Consider the following 18,019-nt stretch of genomic DNA (forward strand, 5'->3'; position numbering starts at 1 on the left):
CTGGGAAGATCCCACATGCTGCGGAGCGGCTGGGCCCGTGAGCCATGGCCGCTGAGCCTGCGCGTCTGGAGCCTGTGCTCCGCAACGGGAGAGGCCACGACAGTGAGAGGCCCGCGTACCGCAAAAAAAAAAAAAAAAAAAAAAAAAAAGACACAAAGCCTACCCTAGTTGTGACACCAAAAATTCTCTCATTTCTACCATGAAAGTGTTCTGTTTGGGCTCTGAGAATATGCAGAGGGCATGGTTCCCTATGGGTGACTGACATTTCCAGACTGGGAGCATTTAAATGCTACATAAAAAGAGCAGTGTGTACTGGTTCCCAAGAAATGCTTCTAAACAAAGCTAAGCGTTGGAGGAGGAGATGGTTTGCAGAGGAGCTGTGGGAGCCTCCTGGATCCCATGTCCTCTCCCAGATCCTCTCAAGTATGGCTTCATCCACCTCAGCTTCACAATGCCCAGCTGGGTCAGAAGCAATACCCACTCTGGCCCTGGCAGAGGCCAAATCACCCCAGGCAGGGCTCCACCTACAACCACTCTTCCCAAGCAGGGCGCCCTCCTCTGTCTGGACGCCTGGCTGGTGGTAGAAATTGAGGAGGAGGAACAGAGCTGAGGTCTGAGAGCTGATCATTAAATCTACGTATGTTCTCAGACACAGAAAACAAACTTACGGTTACCAAAGGTGGGTGGAGGCAAGGCGTAAATTAGGAGTTTGGGATTAACATACACACACTACTGTATATAAAATCGATAACCAACAAGGACCTACTGTATAGCACAGGGAACTCTACGCACTACTGTATATAAAACAGATAAGCAACAGGGACCTACTGTAGAGCACAGGGAACTCTACTCAATATTCTGTAATAATCTATAAGGGAAAAGAATCCAAAAAAGCATAGATATATGTATATGTATGTGTAACTGAATCACTTTGCTGTACACCTGAAACTAACACAACATTGTAAATTAACTATACTTCAATTAAAAAAAAAAAGGTAAGGGACTTCCCTGGCGGTCCAGTGGTTAAGACTCCATGCTTCCGATGCAGGGGGCATGGGTTCGATCCCTGGTCAGGGAACTAAGATCCCACATGCCGTGTGGCATGGCCAAAAATTAAAAAAAAAAAAAAAAAAAGTAAAAAAATTTCATGAACACCACGTTTGGGTTGACCCTCTCCAATTCCCTCCTTCCCCCCAATACACACTCACACTCCAGTCTCTGGCTAGCTGATCTGCTGCCCAGGGGTAGACCTGAAGTGCCATCAAGGCTGCAGACAAACTAGGTTCTACCAGAAATCCAGGTCCATGTGCCAAACAAGCAGGCAAGACAACAGGACTAGAACATGTGGAAAACAGCAAAGCGGGAGGTCACGACTGGTCGCCTCCAGGCTGGATGCAGTCAAGCGGACATGTTTTGTTTGGCCCATACAATGTTCAGAGAACATTTTAATTAGCTGCCAACGCCATGAGATTTCACATAAAAATGTGGATTTTTGGCTTTTGTTGAAAAACAGGAAGTCTGGCAAACTGGCTCTCACTCCCAGCTGGCAACAGGTGACTGCTGCTGGGCGTGGGCTGCCTTCTGTGGAATAGGCTGGAATCCTCCATTTTTCCACAGTCTCCACTGCTTCCTACTGTCCCACACCCAGCCCCCTTCACCCATTTACAACACCCGCCTTGCCCCACTCCTATAGACTGTGAGGTGTGCGTCTTCAGAATACCAGTGAAGTGCTATGAGGCCAACTTACAACTTCTGGAAGCCTAGAAAGTGAGGTGCTCAGGGTGGAGGTGCTGGTGAGCCCTGCTCAGATGGCTTGCACCTTTCAGGCTGCTCCAGCCCACTTCCAGCTGCCAGGGTCTGCATCTCTGTGCCTGAGAACATTGTTCCAGAACCGTGTAGATGGCTCTGGCCATGCACATTATAAGACATTAGTACTGGCGAATGAAGGCCAGAATGAAGGCCTCAACCACTGACTCTTTGGGAGGGGGTGTAAATCCCCAGCTCCCTCATCCCTGAAGCTTGTGTTCTGTCCTGTTTCCCGAGTTGCCCTGCAGGATGAAGCCCCATCACCCACTGTGGTAGCTGCTGTAAAAGCACCCTCTTCATTAGCTGCCTTCACCTGCCTGTATCACTTCACCTCCTTACCAGTGTTTCCTGCACCTCTCAAATAAATGAATTGACCTCAATTCCTTGTTTCAAGGTCAGCATCTGGGAGACCCAAATCAAGAGTGCACGCTGTGGAGAAGAGACTAGGTCAGGAGCCTGCCCTTCCTCTCTCTTCTTTCCCAGTGCGGGCTTCCCTAACTCCAAGGCAAACTGCTGCGTCCCCTTTGTACCCAAAAGTCAGCTGGGAGCTCTCCTGCACCTGCTTGAAGCTTACAATGTCCGTGTCTATGTCTGTTTCCACATGTGCATGGCAGTCAATATCATAAAGATGTACTCATGAACCCAGCCTCTTTTTTTGAGTTTCTCTCGCTCATGTGAGTTATTCATGAGTGCAGGAGTCCTACCTGACAAGCTACTTCAGCACAGAATAGCAGGCATCAGCATTCCTAAAATGTCCTGACATCACCCTGCCACTCGGAATGGTACTGGTCCTTTGTCCCTCATGGGCAACCTCTTTCCATCTCGCTGGATTCCTTTTGTCCCTCCTCCTTTGCTCTCCTCTGCCATCTCACCCTTACTCCAGCCCAGCTCTGGACTTCACCTCCCAAATAAATTCGCCCACCCCACCCACCGACCCCAGGTCTGCATTGTTGGCACCGGCTGACACCAACTCTTCAGAGGCCCATCCATCTACCCCTAGCATTTGCCCAGGGATTTTGTCCAACCCAAGACTAGCTGTCACAGTAGCGACTTGCTTCACCTTTTCATCTCTGTGCTGCAAAGCAACTTCTCAGCACCTCTGTAGAGCAGCTGGCATCTTGTACTTTAAATGCTGCCTGATATGTCTTTCACCATATTAGGCTCTGAGCTCCCTGAGAGCTAGGACCAGCGCTTATTCCTCCTTGTGTCTCCTAGCAGCTGGTACAGTCCCTGGCACTTAGCGGATACTTAATCACTGCTGTCCAAACAACTCCATTTCTGATCCACGGATGCAAGAAGAGCTAAGTCCCTTTGTGCCAAGTAGCACCAAGGCAAGAAATGACAACTCAACTTTATCTTGATTCCAGTGCCACATAGCTGTATGACTCCAGAGGGCACCGTTCATGTTGTATTCTGTGGAACTGTACTCCGAGGTGTCGCTCACATAGAGCCCAAGGTGAACGTGACCCTAAAGTTGTATGATGCAGTGGTATTCCAAACCATGTTTTCTCCATTCTTATTCTCTCTTTTAGCTTTATGTAGGTGAGAGAAAAGTCATCCCTGTGCAGCCCACATTCTTATAAGCAGTCTTCCCTTAAAGGAAGAACAAATCCATGAAAAGAAGGCTTGCATGAGATAGAAAAATCCATCTCAAGTGAGATTTTTTTGTTCAGTCTCAGAAACTGATATATCACTAATTGTGTGACGACAGAGAAGACTGGAGACCTTGCAGTCAGGGCCTGGGCCCTGAGTTGTTTTGTGACTCTGGACAAGAGGGACAGCTAGTCATCCACCCATCCACCCAACTATCCATCTACCCACATCACCTGTGCAGCCAGGCGAGGGGCCTGCATGGGTGACCCCTGAGCTGAGATGTGAGGTCGGAGCAGTTCATTAAACAAACTGCGGCTGGGGTATTCCTGGGTAAAGGCAGCTTCAGTAATAAAGTATGAATGGATTCAAGCATGTATGTGGGGGATGGTGATCAACGAGGCCAGGGAGGAAGGGAGGCAGGAAGGACCAGGCTGGGAAGGGCCTCTCATGAACAGCTGAGGAGCCTGAGCTCCATCCTGAAGAATGTGAAGCAAGAGGAGTGACAAGATTAAGTTTCTTCTAAATTTTTATGGTAAAACAGATTATAGGCTTATTTTTATTAATCTTTAAAATTATGTATTTACTGAGGCAATAATTTTTTTACATTTGCTTAATACTTTCAATATTTGTAAAAATTGTTTTTGCTTACTTTTTTTATTTGGCTTTAATACACTTTTTATTCAACAATACTCTGTATCTGTAAGTAACTGTTTCTCAGGAAGAGTTTCACGGCTATTCAAGCTTTCATGACTTTTGTGGCAGATGCTGCCAGTGCCTTGCTCGTGTTCCCTGGAAACACCCGTAGGGCTGGTCACTTGAGGCCAGTCCCCTTCCAGGCCCAAAGCTCCCCCATCTCTCTGCCTGAGTTGTTTCCTGGCCCCAGGAAGTGTGGCCCAGAGCCAGGGAAGGCTGCAAAGGCTGGACAGTTAATGCCTCTGGAGTGATTCTCCATGGATAAGCAGCAGGAGTTGGTGGATAAACCCTCCAGCAGCTTCCTTACCCTGCAGAGCAGTGAGTCTGAGGGGTGTTCTAGACTCTGTCTCTCAGAGGTCTGCAGCAGGATGGAGCCCGAACTGCCCACAGCACCACCTGCCCCTCCGTGCACACTCTCCTGTCTCTCGTCACTCACCACTCCCACACCGTGCCCCACCCCCACCCCCGGAGACCACTCTCTAAACTACCTACACACTACCATCAGTGTGTCTGGGTCTGCTCTGGGGGGAATCCAAAACAGGAGAGTTAGTAGACTTTACAAATTCTTACATATTCAAGGATATCTTTATTTTGCCTTTACCATGGAGGGCAAGTTGGTTGGGTATAGAATTCTTATTTCATCATGGAACAATAATTTCTAATTATTGCTATTAATGTTACAGAAATCTGTAGAAAATGGCTTTCTTTGTCTTCTGTTAGGTACGAGTAGTATCATTTTCATACTTGTAAAATTAGAAATGTCATGAGGCTATGTGTAAACATTAAACTGTTCTTAACACTTCTGCCTAATGTCTGCGGCACCCATTCAAGAAAATGGAGATCCTTCTTTGCTGTCTACTCATGTCTTCTATTCCAGTGATTCTGGAACTGTTTCTATTTGCTGATTCTCCAGCCTCCACCTTCCATACCTAGTCTTCACTGCCATCCTTCTCCACTGGTCTGTTCTTTTTCTCTGAATTCTCAAGAGACCTCCTCAAATACACCCTCTGCAACAATGAATCAACTTCCCGTACTGCCAATTCTGCTCTTTCCTGATCATAACACATATTTTTTTTCTTTTTGGCCATGCTGCGCGGCATGCAAGATCTTAGTTCCCCAACCAGGGATCTAACCCAGGCCCCCTGCAGTGGAAGCATGGAGTCTTAACCACTGGACCGCCAGGGAAGTCCCCGTAACACATATTTTGATTCTGTCATTACCTTCTTGGTTTCATTATAATATTTCCTCATCCCACTCAAAACCTTTATTTTTGCTTCACTCTCAGCCCATTCCCTTTTCTTCTCAGTCTGTTGTTCTACTATCTGATCATTTGCTGGGTTCATTTTTTTCTTGAATTTTACTAAAAACAAAAGCAGACACTCAGTAAAATTTACTTTTGTTTTCTATTAATAGTCTTTTAAAAGGTATGCTTTCCCTCTGTATCTGGAGGTATACTTTTCTTACTTAATGTGCTAGAACCTTTTTGTAGGGCCCATGTTGGTTCTGGTAGGTGGATCACGGTGGGTGGGCCCTCTCCTGTCTCCCTCATTACCCACCTGCATGCCGTTAAAATCCTGCGCTGAGCTGAGTGATGCCATTTATATTCCCTAGTTGCTTAACTTTGCAGTTGTGGTTGTAGTCACAGGAAGGGAATTTTTTTCTCTATTATTCCTTCTCCTGCTACACTGAGGGCCATCTCACCCATCTGCTTTTCTAGCCAGTCCTGCCTCTGCAGCAGCTGCATGATATAATGTCTCTGTGTCCTGCCACCTTTACTGGACTAATGCCCACCACATCCTGAAGAGCCCCTGATACCCTGTCAACTTTCTGCTAAATTGAAACCTAGTGTCCCCTGCGCCAAAGGTTTTAAAGGTTGCTGGGACTCAATGCCAAAGAGATAAAAATGTGCTCTCATTGGCCCCATGATCAGTTACAGTAGCCAGTGACACACCTGTGTCCTTCTCAGGTGCATTGTCCTTGACTGACCAGAGTCCCCTCATCCAGGATGTCGGGGAGGCTACTCACCACCGCCCCCAGTGGTCAATGATGATGACAGGGTGGAAATGGTGCTCCCCTTCCACTTCAAAGGGGGACAATTCTGCTGAGTGATTTATGCTCTAGGGCATTCCCCCACCTCTTTCCACCCCAAAACCCAGACCAAGGCTGGATTTTACACGCTTACTCAGCCCTTTCTGCCCCAACCTGCTTCCCTCACTTCTTTTCTCCTGAGAACATTGCTCCAATAAATCAGGTGCACCTGGATCACATGCAGTAAGGAGGGAATGGGAAAATGTATGTAAAACCCGTGGTGTATAACACATGGTCAATAAATGCTACTTCCCATTACCCAAATAATTATAAGATTAAGGATATAACCATTTGCTCATACTAATCTCTGTAGAAGATATTCATCATAATATTATTTAAAAGAGAATAAAATTGGAAATAATCTAAATATCCAATAGTAGGAATTCATAGGCAATCCATACTATATCCTATGATAGAATATTATACAGTCTCCAAGCCAAAAAGAAAAACATGGTGAAGGGAAGTAAAGCAAGATGCAGGAGGCTACTTAGTTTATAAATTATACCACCAAGTCCTATGTACTAACAGAGTGGGGCAAGCTCTGAGCTTCCTAGCAGACAACAGAGACAATGAAGCTTAGCTGGTTATAAGGATGACTGTGTCCACAGATATGAACAAGCCAAAATGCTCTGGAAAAGCATAGCTATTCCTAATTCTGAGACAGAGAGTAAGTTCTCCCATGGGTCCTGAGTGACAGGAATACATTCAATGTGATGACCCAGTCACCAGCCACATCCTCTTAGTTACCATAAAGGTGAGTTCCACAGGTCTGGTCCCTGAGTGAGCCCCTCTCCCCCCATCCACCCTCCTACGCCCCACAAGAAGACCCATCACAGCACATGACATTCTGTAAAAGAGATTCGGTGCACAGCCAGGTAATAGAACCCTGATGATTCTTGGCTCCCTCTGGACTGGGCTTAAATCAGGGACAATTTTGGGGGTGTAGAAGTGGCTGGAAAGCATGCCCTTCTTGCATTCAATGCCTCTGTGGCCTCCCCTACCCTGGAGCTCCAGAAGCTACGGAGCATCAGAGAGTCTGAAATGACCTCTTGGGACGTTCTTGAAGCGCCTTTCAGGATGTCTCCATATGCCCCAGCTGCCCCCTAAGCCGGGCAGGGTTGGCACAGTCCTGTCCAAACAACTGAGCTTAGCAGGACCTGTGCCTGGACAGAGGCTGCCCACCGCCCGAAGGCACACCAAGTGCTCACCTGTGGGCAGGGCCAAGGTTTCCCTTGGAAAGTGATTCCGGCTCCATTTTTACACAGACATCAAGGCGCTGCAGTTCAAATCTGTGAACACTTTGAAAAGCTGCAAAACTTCCCATCAGAACAGCTGCCCACAGTCAGGCAACCACCAGCTAGCAGACGGACTATCCGAGTCCACTCATTCCTCCTGCCGCCTACAGTTGAGACCCGTTACTCTTTCTTCCCCAGAGTGGTTCACTGAGGGGGATTATGGGACCAGAGAGAATCCCAGCTCCTTTTTCCTTTCTGAGTCATGCTATTTAAATGTCAACCATGCAAATAAATTAAATCGCTCTTTAAAACTCACTCAATTCATGGAAATGATTTAATTTACTCAATTCACTAAAATATCTCAGGACTAAATCAATACGCCAAAGCAGAGGCAGATGTTCATGACCCTCGAATGGAAAACATCAAGGGCACCACTGGTGATAACGCACATGATAAGCAGTGATCTGTTCTCATTTCTTATCTGGTTTTTCACAACAACTACTGACCTACAGTGGGCATACTCTAGAACAGGCATGTGCCGGAGATGATGACTGTATCATCTCAGAGAAGGGGCCAGACATAAAATTGTGCAGAGAGGGTTTCACAAGAGAGAGGGATGGGAAACAGTGTGAGATACGGATACGGCTCTGATGCACCGTGGGTATTTACGGTTTCTTCTTTGGCTTTACCAACAATGCTTTCTAAGTTCAGGAGGAAAAAATTATAATAATTCCAAACGATCCTCCACATAAAGGAATAATCTCTGCAGAATCACTGCATATTCCAAGGTACGATGAAAGTCAGCAAATGCACTAGATGTGGGTCCTTCTTACCTTCTGCCACATGTTGATGAAGAAGAGCTCCCGGGAAACGTTGAAGGACACGTTGGCATCATAGGCATCGTCCCCGAGGTTGGAGATGGAGACGTTTAGGGAGATATTCTTCACAGCCCCCATAGCTAGATATGGGGTTCTGTCATCAACACTGCAAGGAAAAATGAACAGCAATGAGTGTTCTGAAGCTTTCACTGATATAACATGAGGCATCAGGGGATAGCGGAGAGTGGGGGCAGAAACTCTATTGGGATCAGAACTAAAAGTCCTAGGAAGCCCAGTAACTAGCCATGCGTCCCAGGGCACTCAGTCAGCCCCCATGGGCCTCAGCTTCATCATCTAAGCACGGGGAGTTCTATGGTCCTGTGTTGCCTAACTCACTAAGATGTCCTGTGGCTCATGGGAAATCTAGTGCATCCAACTTGGAAAATTATAAGACATTTAATAACCTATACATGGAATCTGGTCATATAGTAATTCATTCAAATATTTCTGAGCACCTACTACATGCCAATCACTACTCTATGTGCTAGAGAAAGCAGTGAACAAAAGAGAGTTCTTGCTTTCCTGTAGCTTCAAGGAGACAAAAAACACATACACAAAGAAGCAAACATACAGGTCAGACTGTGATAAGAGCAACGGAGAAAACTTACAAAAGGTAAGAAGGATAGAGGACACCAGATTTGGAGGGAGAGTGGGGTGCAATTTTAAATAGGCTGGTCAGGGAAGCTTCACTGATGAGGTGACCTCTCAGTAGAAATTGGAAGAAAGAAAGAGAGCAAGATACCCAGATATCTGAGAACTAGCAAAGGAAAAGTTGTGTCTGGTGTATTCAAGGGCAGCAAGGAGACCCATGTGGCTGGAGAGGAGTGAGTAAGGGGCAGAGTGGGAGGAAATGGGCTTAGAGGTGAAGGGAGTGGGGGTGGGCAGACCACGCATTGTGGGCCATCCCTAGGCCCATGGTTTGCCTCTGAGATAGGAGCTCCTGCAGGCCTCTCAGCAGGGCATGGTGTGACCTGACTTCAATGTTTAAAGGCTCACTGGATGTGATGTGAACAGTCCGGAGTGAGTGGTTGGTGGGGGGAAGGAGAGAGCCTGGTTTGAAGGTTCTTGTAATAATTCAGGTGTAAGAAGATGGCAGCCCAGACCACAGTGGTAGAAGCTGAGGTCATATTCTGGATGTCTCAAAGGTTGTGCCAACAGATTTTGCTTATGGATTGGATGAAGGGTGTTAGGGAAAGAGAGGACTCCTCTCTTTCCTCTCTTTCTTGCATAGGCTGCAAGGATTTCAGATTTAACAACCTGAAGGGAAGAGGGGTCACTTACTGAGATGGGAAAGACCATGGGTATAGAAGGTCAGCAGAGAAAATCCAAATGCCTATTGGATTTTTAAGAAGAGATGCTGAGATAGTTGGATGTAAGGGTCTAGAGTGGAAGGAGGGGTCAGGGTTGGAGATATGCATTTGGGTGGACTAGAAATGATCACTAAGGAATGCATGTAACTAGAGAAGGGGGTCTCATGTTTAGGAGCTAAAGATGACGAGGAGCCAGCAAAGGAGACTGAAAAAGAGTGGCTAAGGAGATGGGAGGAAAACCAAGAGAGACGGTCTCCAAGCAGCCACATGCTTCAAGAAAGGAGTAATCAGTTTCGTCAAATGTGGCAATCTAACATGAGGAATTAGAACTGGCCACTGGAATTAGCCATCTGGAGGCCATTGGTGATCTTGATAAGAACTGCTGAAGTGCAGTGACAGGGATGATCGGAGTTGGTCTGAGAGAGGTAGGAGGAGAAGAAATGGAAACAATAAGCACAGCTGACTCTTTGGAGGAATTTTTCTATAAAGGAAAGCAGAGAAATAGGATTGACAGCTGGTGGGGGAAGTGGGCTTAAGGGAATTGATTTTTTCTTTTCAGATGGGAATTATCATGGCATATTTACATGATCACAGGAAGGATCTACTAGGCAGGGGACAATTAATAAAGACATGACAGGGCACAGTTGCTGGATGGCCTGGTGAACAAATGGAGGGGCTGGCCTCAGCTGGTACGAAGTGAGAAAGTGGAGCGCATGGCCCAGATGCATCAGTAGAAGGGTGGTAGGAACAAATGAAAGTTCCCCTGTGATTGCTTCCGCTTTGCAGTGAAATAGAAGCAGCGTCAAAGACTGGGAAGGAAGAGGGGGAGAGGGGAATATTTGAAGGGTGAGGAGATGGAGGGAAATGGCAGCCCAGGAGAGTGGGGGAGTGAATGGACCATCAACAGGATGAGGATGATGGTGGTGAGGATGATGACAAGGATGAAGATGCACATGAGGCTGATGATTATTAGACAGTGTGAGTTTTGGACAAAATAAATTCACACTGGAGGCCGATCTTTGGCCAGCCAGTTAGTGGCAGATGTGATCAAGCATATGAGGGTTTGAGTACTGGACAGTTGTTACTTTTGGCCACTCAGCATCCTGACACGTTTTTGTTTGGGGGGGATCTCAAGAGAGGTGGAAGAACTGTCAGCAGAAAAGGGGCAGACCCTCCCTCTGCCCTCCTCTTGGTCATGCAAGTGTGGGCACTTAACTAAGTGCAGGCACGTGATCTAAGGGTGGTCAAGTGGCCTCAGTGTAGGGGGTGGATGCTGCCAACTGGAGCCACGAATTTTGAGGGCTGCCCAATGACACCAGGGCCCTCTGAGATCATCTGAGGTGGTTGCAGAGGAGTTGAGAGCCCAGGGTTGGCATCCTGGGCTAAGCCTTGCCTCTCCCTCCTGCCTAGGCTCTGAACCAACCCATATCCTTCCAATAAATTCCTTTTCCACTTAAATTAACAAGCACATGTTTATTGTTGTTTGCAACCATTAATACAGCATGAAAGAGAACTCTCCAAAATCTCAGTAGGCTATAAAACTTTGAAATATGCATTTTTGTGGGGGAGGGGATCACCATTACCCATCCATGAAGAGAGGACCTCACTTTCCTGCATGCCTGGCACGTCAACAAAAATAACGTGCAATGAGAGATCTGATGGCCTTGTTTTTGGAAGCAAGAGCTCTGAGGATCCAAACAAGATGTGAAAAATTAACTTGGAGAAAAGTTTCAAATTCTTGAATGGCCTCCAGTAAATGAAGACCCTGACCTCAAGCTATTGTGGCAATTATATATTATTGTTGGCCATTTTCATTTTAAACAATTGATGGGTTATTTCTGTCCTCCTGTTTGCTTTTGTAAGATTAAAGAAGTAATTCTCAGGCCTTGAAGAGTTATGAGAGAGCATTAGCCTTGCATTATCTCAAGAAGGAATTGCCTAAGCGCCCACAAGTAGCCTCAGAAAGTATCCACAGTTTCCAAATGAAATATTAAGCAGAGAGACAAGACAGAAAAGCCCAGGACCATGGAGCAGGGGCTGCCTGCTCACTCCAGTTTTGTCATTCATGTGATCAGCCTCCTTCCCTTGTGTGTAAACGGCAAGGGATCAGGCCAGGGATGTCTAACCTTCTGCCAGCCCCTAAAGCCTCTGTCACTTAATCAGGCAGCAAGGTCACTCCCAGGTTTTCACAAAGTCAAGTAAGGCAAACAATGGCTCTATGAGTAAGGGAAGCCAGGGACCTTCCAGGGCTGAAAGCAAACTCAGACGTTTTAACAAAAGAAGCCTCAAAGCTGTTTTCACTCTTTCTTCACATCTAAAAATCCACGTACAAAACAGTACATCTCTGCTTCCAAAGCTATTCTTAGAAATGAAATGCAATGTAGTTTGCCTGGTGCTGGGTACTTTCAAACAAGTTGTCCTGAAACCTGCAACAGCATGACAGCATGAAAGGTTCCTGATGTCAGCTGTATTTTTAGAGATGAGGAAATCGAGATGCAGCGAGATAAGGTGGCCAAGTTGCTGAGCTTAGAACTCAGTGCCTCCTGTGCCTTCAAAGCCCGTCCCCCTCCACCGTTGCCTGTGTTCTCCAGCCCCTTGCCTGTCACACCCTTAGGATGCCCTTTCTGGTCTCCCGTCTGGGTGAAATAAATCTCCCTATTATGAGCTTCTTCAGCCCCGGGGGCTCCACCAGCCCTTCATGGCATTTCCCAAGGTTGTCATGACACATTTATTTGTGTGGCTGTTTGATTAAGGATGATCTCTCTCCCCACTAGGATCTAGGCACCAGGGGGCAGGGACTTCTGTCTGGTTTTGCTCATCATTGAACCCTCAGGGATAGAATGGTGCCTGGCACATAGTAGGTGCTCAACAAACCCTTGCTGAATGACTGAAAGGCATGCATGACCTCCCCACAACAGATCATGAGTTCAACCTTCACATTTACAGGTGAAGATGCTGAGCCCCCCACAGGGGAGCCCACTCTGATCAAGGTCACCGGGCCATGGAGGTGCTGAGCTGGAGCTGGTGCCAAACTTCCTTCATCATGAAGGCTGTCTGAGCTACAACTCATATAATCTCTAGCTCAGCCAGGAAGGGCTTTGGCAAGAAATGTCATTTAATGACATCTGAAAAAAAACAGGATTCCGTGAAGACCAACCTCTCGGACGGGACTGCTAAAAGAGTAAAACAATGAGGCACAGTGTTTTTGTGCCAAACATTCCAGGGGTGCTTTCTGATTTATTGAAGAACAATCTTTCTAATTTTCAACGCATTTTAGTCCCTGAGAAATTTTCCCATTAATTCTAATTTGATTTTGCAGTTTTTTAAGTGGGTCAGATTTCTATGTACACCAATGACTCTGGTGTACTTTTATATGAAAAGCATGATTAGTCACTAACATAAGGTACAAACTGTACAGTTTCTAGAAAGTTTATCTTACAGCACACATACAGCCTGCTGGAAACATCTTGCTCATGTTTTATCAAAAATAATAATTATAACTGTCCTAATACATCTTACAGCAGCTGTTTGTGAACATGTTGGGTTTATACTGAAGTTTAGCGCCAATTCATTCAATACTCCAAATGTCAGATGCTGCTATGGGCGTCTTGGTGGCCGTGTGGTACCTGAGGATCACTGTAGAAACTGTACTTTGACCTCACTCATTACTGTACATTAAAAGCACATACCATTCAAAGTTCCTTATTGGGTAAATGCAATACATTTCCATACCAAATCATCCTATGCTGAACCATTAAAGGTCACTAAAGCAAATTCTTCCTTTTCTACCATCACAGAAACAGCTTTCTGCAGATAATTTTTTGGTGAAGATGCTAAGGAAAGAAACTAAAGCAGCTAAATTGGTGTTTAACAATTTTCTATTAGATCATTTTAGACCTTCCTTAAGTCTTAAAGATATAAACAATGACCTTATTTAAATAACTTGTGGTTATAATTTATCTTTTATAGAATATAACACTTTTATTTTCTTTTGCTGCTAGTTTAAATTTAGCCTGAGTCAAGGATGCTAGGACAAGGGTTAGTCAAGCACATTCTAGTCAACTGTATTTGAGTTCTCAAAACTTCCTGTTATACTGTCATTAAGATTGACATTATATTTATGAACCACAACTATATTTGATAATGACAACTAGGGTAATACTACAGGGCAGCCAAATCCACCTACTCTTTCCTTTCCTGCCTTCCTCCTTCCATCCTCCCTCCCTTCCTCTTTCTAATCATTTATCCATCCATCACTTTTTAAAACTACCTTCTCAATTTAGGCACCAAGGATGCAGGTTCCAGCCCTCAAGGAATTCACAGTCTAGTGGAGGAAACAAACATGTGCGACATAAGTTAATGTCAGTATGTGCTACGTGCTGACCCTTAGGGATAAGGAAACATCCTTATGAGACCCTTACGAGACCCTGTATGCGATGAGAGGCAAAGAAGGGATTCTGCAGGGACAGTGGAGTTAGGGGAGGGCCATCGGGGATATTACGCAAAGTATTATCAAGGAAGTGAACCATGAATCCTACAATTAATGGAATGGTAGCCCTGTCAAAAAAAATTTGGCTAAGATCGATTGTCCACACCCACACCCACACCCACTAGTTTCTCCATTCATGGAAATCATATTAAAAAGGACACTGTGAAGCAGAACATGTTCTTCCACAGGAGAAAGGTCAAAATCGGGGGCCGCGTTCCTGAGTAAGGATTCAGCAACCAACAAATCACAGATATCCCCAACAATGTGCCATAAAAGCAGTGACATAAATTATAGCCACTGCAATCATAATCAATTCATAAACAATTCATAAACAAATCATAAACAATTCCTAGTCTTAAAAATGAGCAGACATCATAAAATCAGAAATGGAATTTGACAGCTGGATGGGGACTCATTTGAGTCATCATTTTGCAGATAAAGGCCAGAATTAACCACTTCCCTGAGGCCACACAGCAGACAGTGGCAGAGCCAGGCAGCCCTCCTAACTCCTGGGCCAGCGATTCTCTCTGTGTGCCCATTGCTCATAAAGTACATAAAAATACAACTAAATGGTATAAAAGTTACATAAAACTTATTTGGGTATAGGATGAGAAATGAAATCGTAGTTGCCTTCTTACTATTTAGAATATTTAGAATACTGGGTGATGTCATCTCTTTACAAAAGCTATTGTGAGTGCTTATTTTTCCTCTTGACAATTTTCCTTGAAATTGGTGGAGGCATTCAGGATGACTCCAGATGCCTTCAGCAGCTCTGTTGGACAATCTTCCTCTTGGCACTTTGTTGACAACTATCAGAGCTTTTCAACTGTTAGTGCTTAAAATTAAAAAACATGAAAAAAACCACATAAAACCACGGTTGTTCATCGGATGTCTTCCTATGAGGAATATGAGCACGAGGCACCAAATAAATTGATTATTATGTGAAGGAGATGCACCATGAAGCTGATAAGACAAGTCATGCCAAAAGAACAGGTGCAGTATAAGAGGCAAGAGAAATCCAGAGCAAAGAAATCACTGTAGACTGACGTTGCTGTAAGAAGTTCCCTAAGAGATGTAGAAAATGAGCACATTTTAAAGGATGAGGAGCAAATGGGGGGACAGACAAATAGGGAGGACATTCCAGGCAGAGAAAAAAGTAAACAAAAGATAAAGGGATGGAAGTGACTCAGAAATAACATGGAAAGAGGCAGGAAAAGGACATTCTTAGCAATAAGATGGGTAGGAGGACAATATTGATGGAATGTGTAGGCTGTGTCCAGATTCCCACGGACCTTGAACGTCAGAGTGCTGAGTTTATCCTCTAGGCCAGTAAACTTAACAGTTATCTTGAGTCACCAATGCCAGGTGTGTTGCAAATAATTTATTAATAAATAATAAGGCACCAAAGTGAAGGTATTGCAAAACATAGTAGGCTATGTATGGGTGGTTCTGCTCCTGTCCCTGGGCGTCTTATCTCTACAGCTTCCAAGGCTGCAATTCCATCCGCCAGCATCCCCATCTTTTGCCGGAGGACCTTTTGCTGCAGGCCAGCTAAATGCCTAAGAATTAAGCCCCTGACATTCCCTGTAGCAGCCCTCAAACAATGACTGATGGGAACTGGTGTATAATTACCCCAGCTCTCTCATCTACTAAGTGAGACAACACAGTATATTCTAGACCTGTGCTGTCAGATATGGTAGCCACCGGTCACATGTGCCTTTTGAGCACTGGAAATGCAGCAGGTCTGAATTAGTGTAAAATACACACCAGATTTCGAGGACTTAGTGCAATAAAACAAAAAAGGATTTAAAAATCTCAATCACTGCTTTAGTATTAATTACATGTTTAAATGATTTTTGATACACTAAATTTGTCGCACCAGTTCCACTTTAATTTTTCAATGTGGCTACCAGAAAGTTTAAAAAGTTTAAAGCCTATTGGTCAGCACTGTTCTAGATTCTCAGCAAATTCTACGTATTGTACTTCTTTTTTTTTTTTGCGGTACGCGGGCCTCTCACTGTTGTGGCCTCTCCCGTTGCGGAGCACAGGCTCCGGACGCACAGGCTCAGCAGCCATGGCTCACGGGCCCAGCCGCTCCGCAGCATGTGGGATCTTCCCGGACCAGGGCAGGAACCCGTGTCCCCTGCATCGGCAGGCAGACTCTCAACCACTGCGCCACCAGGGAAGCCCTACGTATTGTACTTTTAACATATAATACGGTTGTCTGTAATTAATTTTCAATGGCACAGATTTGCTCATGTTACTTGCAAAGTAGAGGTCTAGGGAAAATAAACTGGGGTAAAAATAAAATTGAGTATTTAAAGACATAACATTGATAATATTTAGCTCCTGAAACTCGCTTATAAAATGCTGTAATGAATATTGTAAAATGAAAAAAAAAAAAAAAAAAAAAAAAGAAAAGGTGTCCCACATATGTACTTTTCTGCTGCAGAAGATAATTTTGACTTTTACCAAAATGTGATGCCCCAAGTTGTACACTGGGCAGGGGAACCTCATTGATTACATGTGATGTGGTGCAAAAAGGAGGTAAACCACGCAGATCTAGGCCATAAGGAATGTCCTGAGTTGTCGCATTTGTGCAGTGAAGGAAGAATTTATGTGCCGACTCCAGTCACTGGATGAGGGATGATGTGGGAAAAGGAGAGCATCTATTCCCAGCACCTCTGGACTGCTACCCGGTGGGTAGAGTAGGCAGACAGATGCAGTTCTGGGAGCCGGACGCCAGGCCAGCACATAAGGGTAAAGGGATTTGACAGCGTTGACAGTGCCTGTGGTGGGGCCCTATGCCAGCTTTATGACCTGGTGAATAAGGCCTGTTTCTGGCAGGTCAGATCAGCTAATCCTGTTATCTCTGACCATCTGAAAGGGGCTCCAGGCCTTGGAGAAACCCCACTCCACCCCTTGTGATCCACATCCTGTTCACTTTCCTTCTCATGCCACCGTCACAAGGATCCACCTCAGGTGCCATAGTCTCCGTTTCTTCCCATGGTTCCAGGAAACAGGTATGGGTGACTGAACACACCCCTAACCCAGGGCTGACCGCCAGTAGGTTGCACCAGGGGTGCTCTTCTGGTTGTCTTTGCCTGGCGACTGCTTCTAAAAGGTAGGTATGCCTGCTGTGCAGGTTGTTAACTATTTTTAATACTGTCCCTGCCCTAAACCAGTGCACCTTAAGGTAAGTCACATAGCACACCACCCTTGCTGAATCTGAGGAGTATATATTTCTGAGCTTCCCCAGTGCAATTCACTTTGGGGAGAATGACTAGGGACCAATTCGAGAGGACACAAATGGCAGCAAGCACAAATTTCTGAACCCATTTTTGCAGGGCAGGCACTCTGTAAGGGGCTGTCCTTGGCTTCCCAACCCAGGAAGGCAGCTGTCAATACCTCCAAGGCGCAAGTGTTGACACCACTTTGTCCTAGAATGTCATTATGGTGATTGGTCTTCAGCCTCTGTTCACCTCTACAGGATGAGAGTTTTTACAGTCAAGCCTACTGCTGCATCTGAGAGTTGCTTCAAAGCCCCTGAGATTCTTCATTACAGAAGCACTTGCATTCAAAGAGCCAGACTGGAGGCCTCTCCTCTGTGACACAGGCAACTCCTTAGCAATCTATACAAAACTGTATAAAAACCCATTCTCAAAATCCCAACATTTCTATGTCTCCAAAGGAAAAAGCTGCCAACATCAGCCTTTAGAGGTAAGAAGCCACTGGGAATGCCTTCACCATATTCTGTACACATAGAGTATTATGAAGGCTAAGCCATGTCCTGGGGAGTAAATGATAAAAACATCTCAGACATCAACATCAGTTGTCAGACATCTCAACATCAGTCAGACGTGGAGTGATACACACAATTTTTTTTTTTTTTTTTTTTTTTTTTTTTTTTTTTTTTGCGGTGCGCGG

At 45.3% G+C, this 18,019-nt stretch overlaps 1 protein-coding gene across 6 annotated transcripts in view; it reads right to left on the reverse strand.

Moving 5' to 3' along the window:
* Positions 1–18,019, reverse strand: part of ITGA9 (integrin subunit alpha 9) — a 363,861-nt gene that overhangs the window by 125,934 nt on the left and 219,908 nt on the right. For all 6 annotated transcript variants that reach the window (XM_024132323.3, XM_028478504.1, XM_055080233.1 and 3 more), the window contains exon 18: positions 8,249–8,399. In XM_024132323.3, the coding sequence (XP_023988091.1) occupies positions 8,249–8,399 (151 nt within the window). The remainder of the gene's footprint in view (positions 1–8,248; positions 8,400–18,019) is intronic.

This window comes from Physeter macrocephalus, chromosome 18, assembly GCF_002837175.3.
Source record: "Physeter macrocephalus isolate SW-GA chromosome 18, ASM283717v5, whole genome shotgun sequence".
In the NCBI taxonomy this organism is placed as follows: Eukaryota; Metazoa; Chordata; class Mammalia; order Artiodactyla; family Physeteridae; genus Physeter; species Physeter macrocephalus.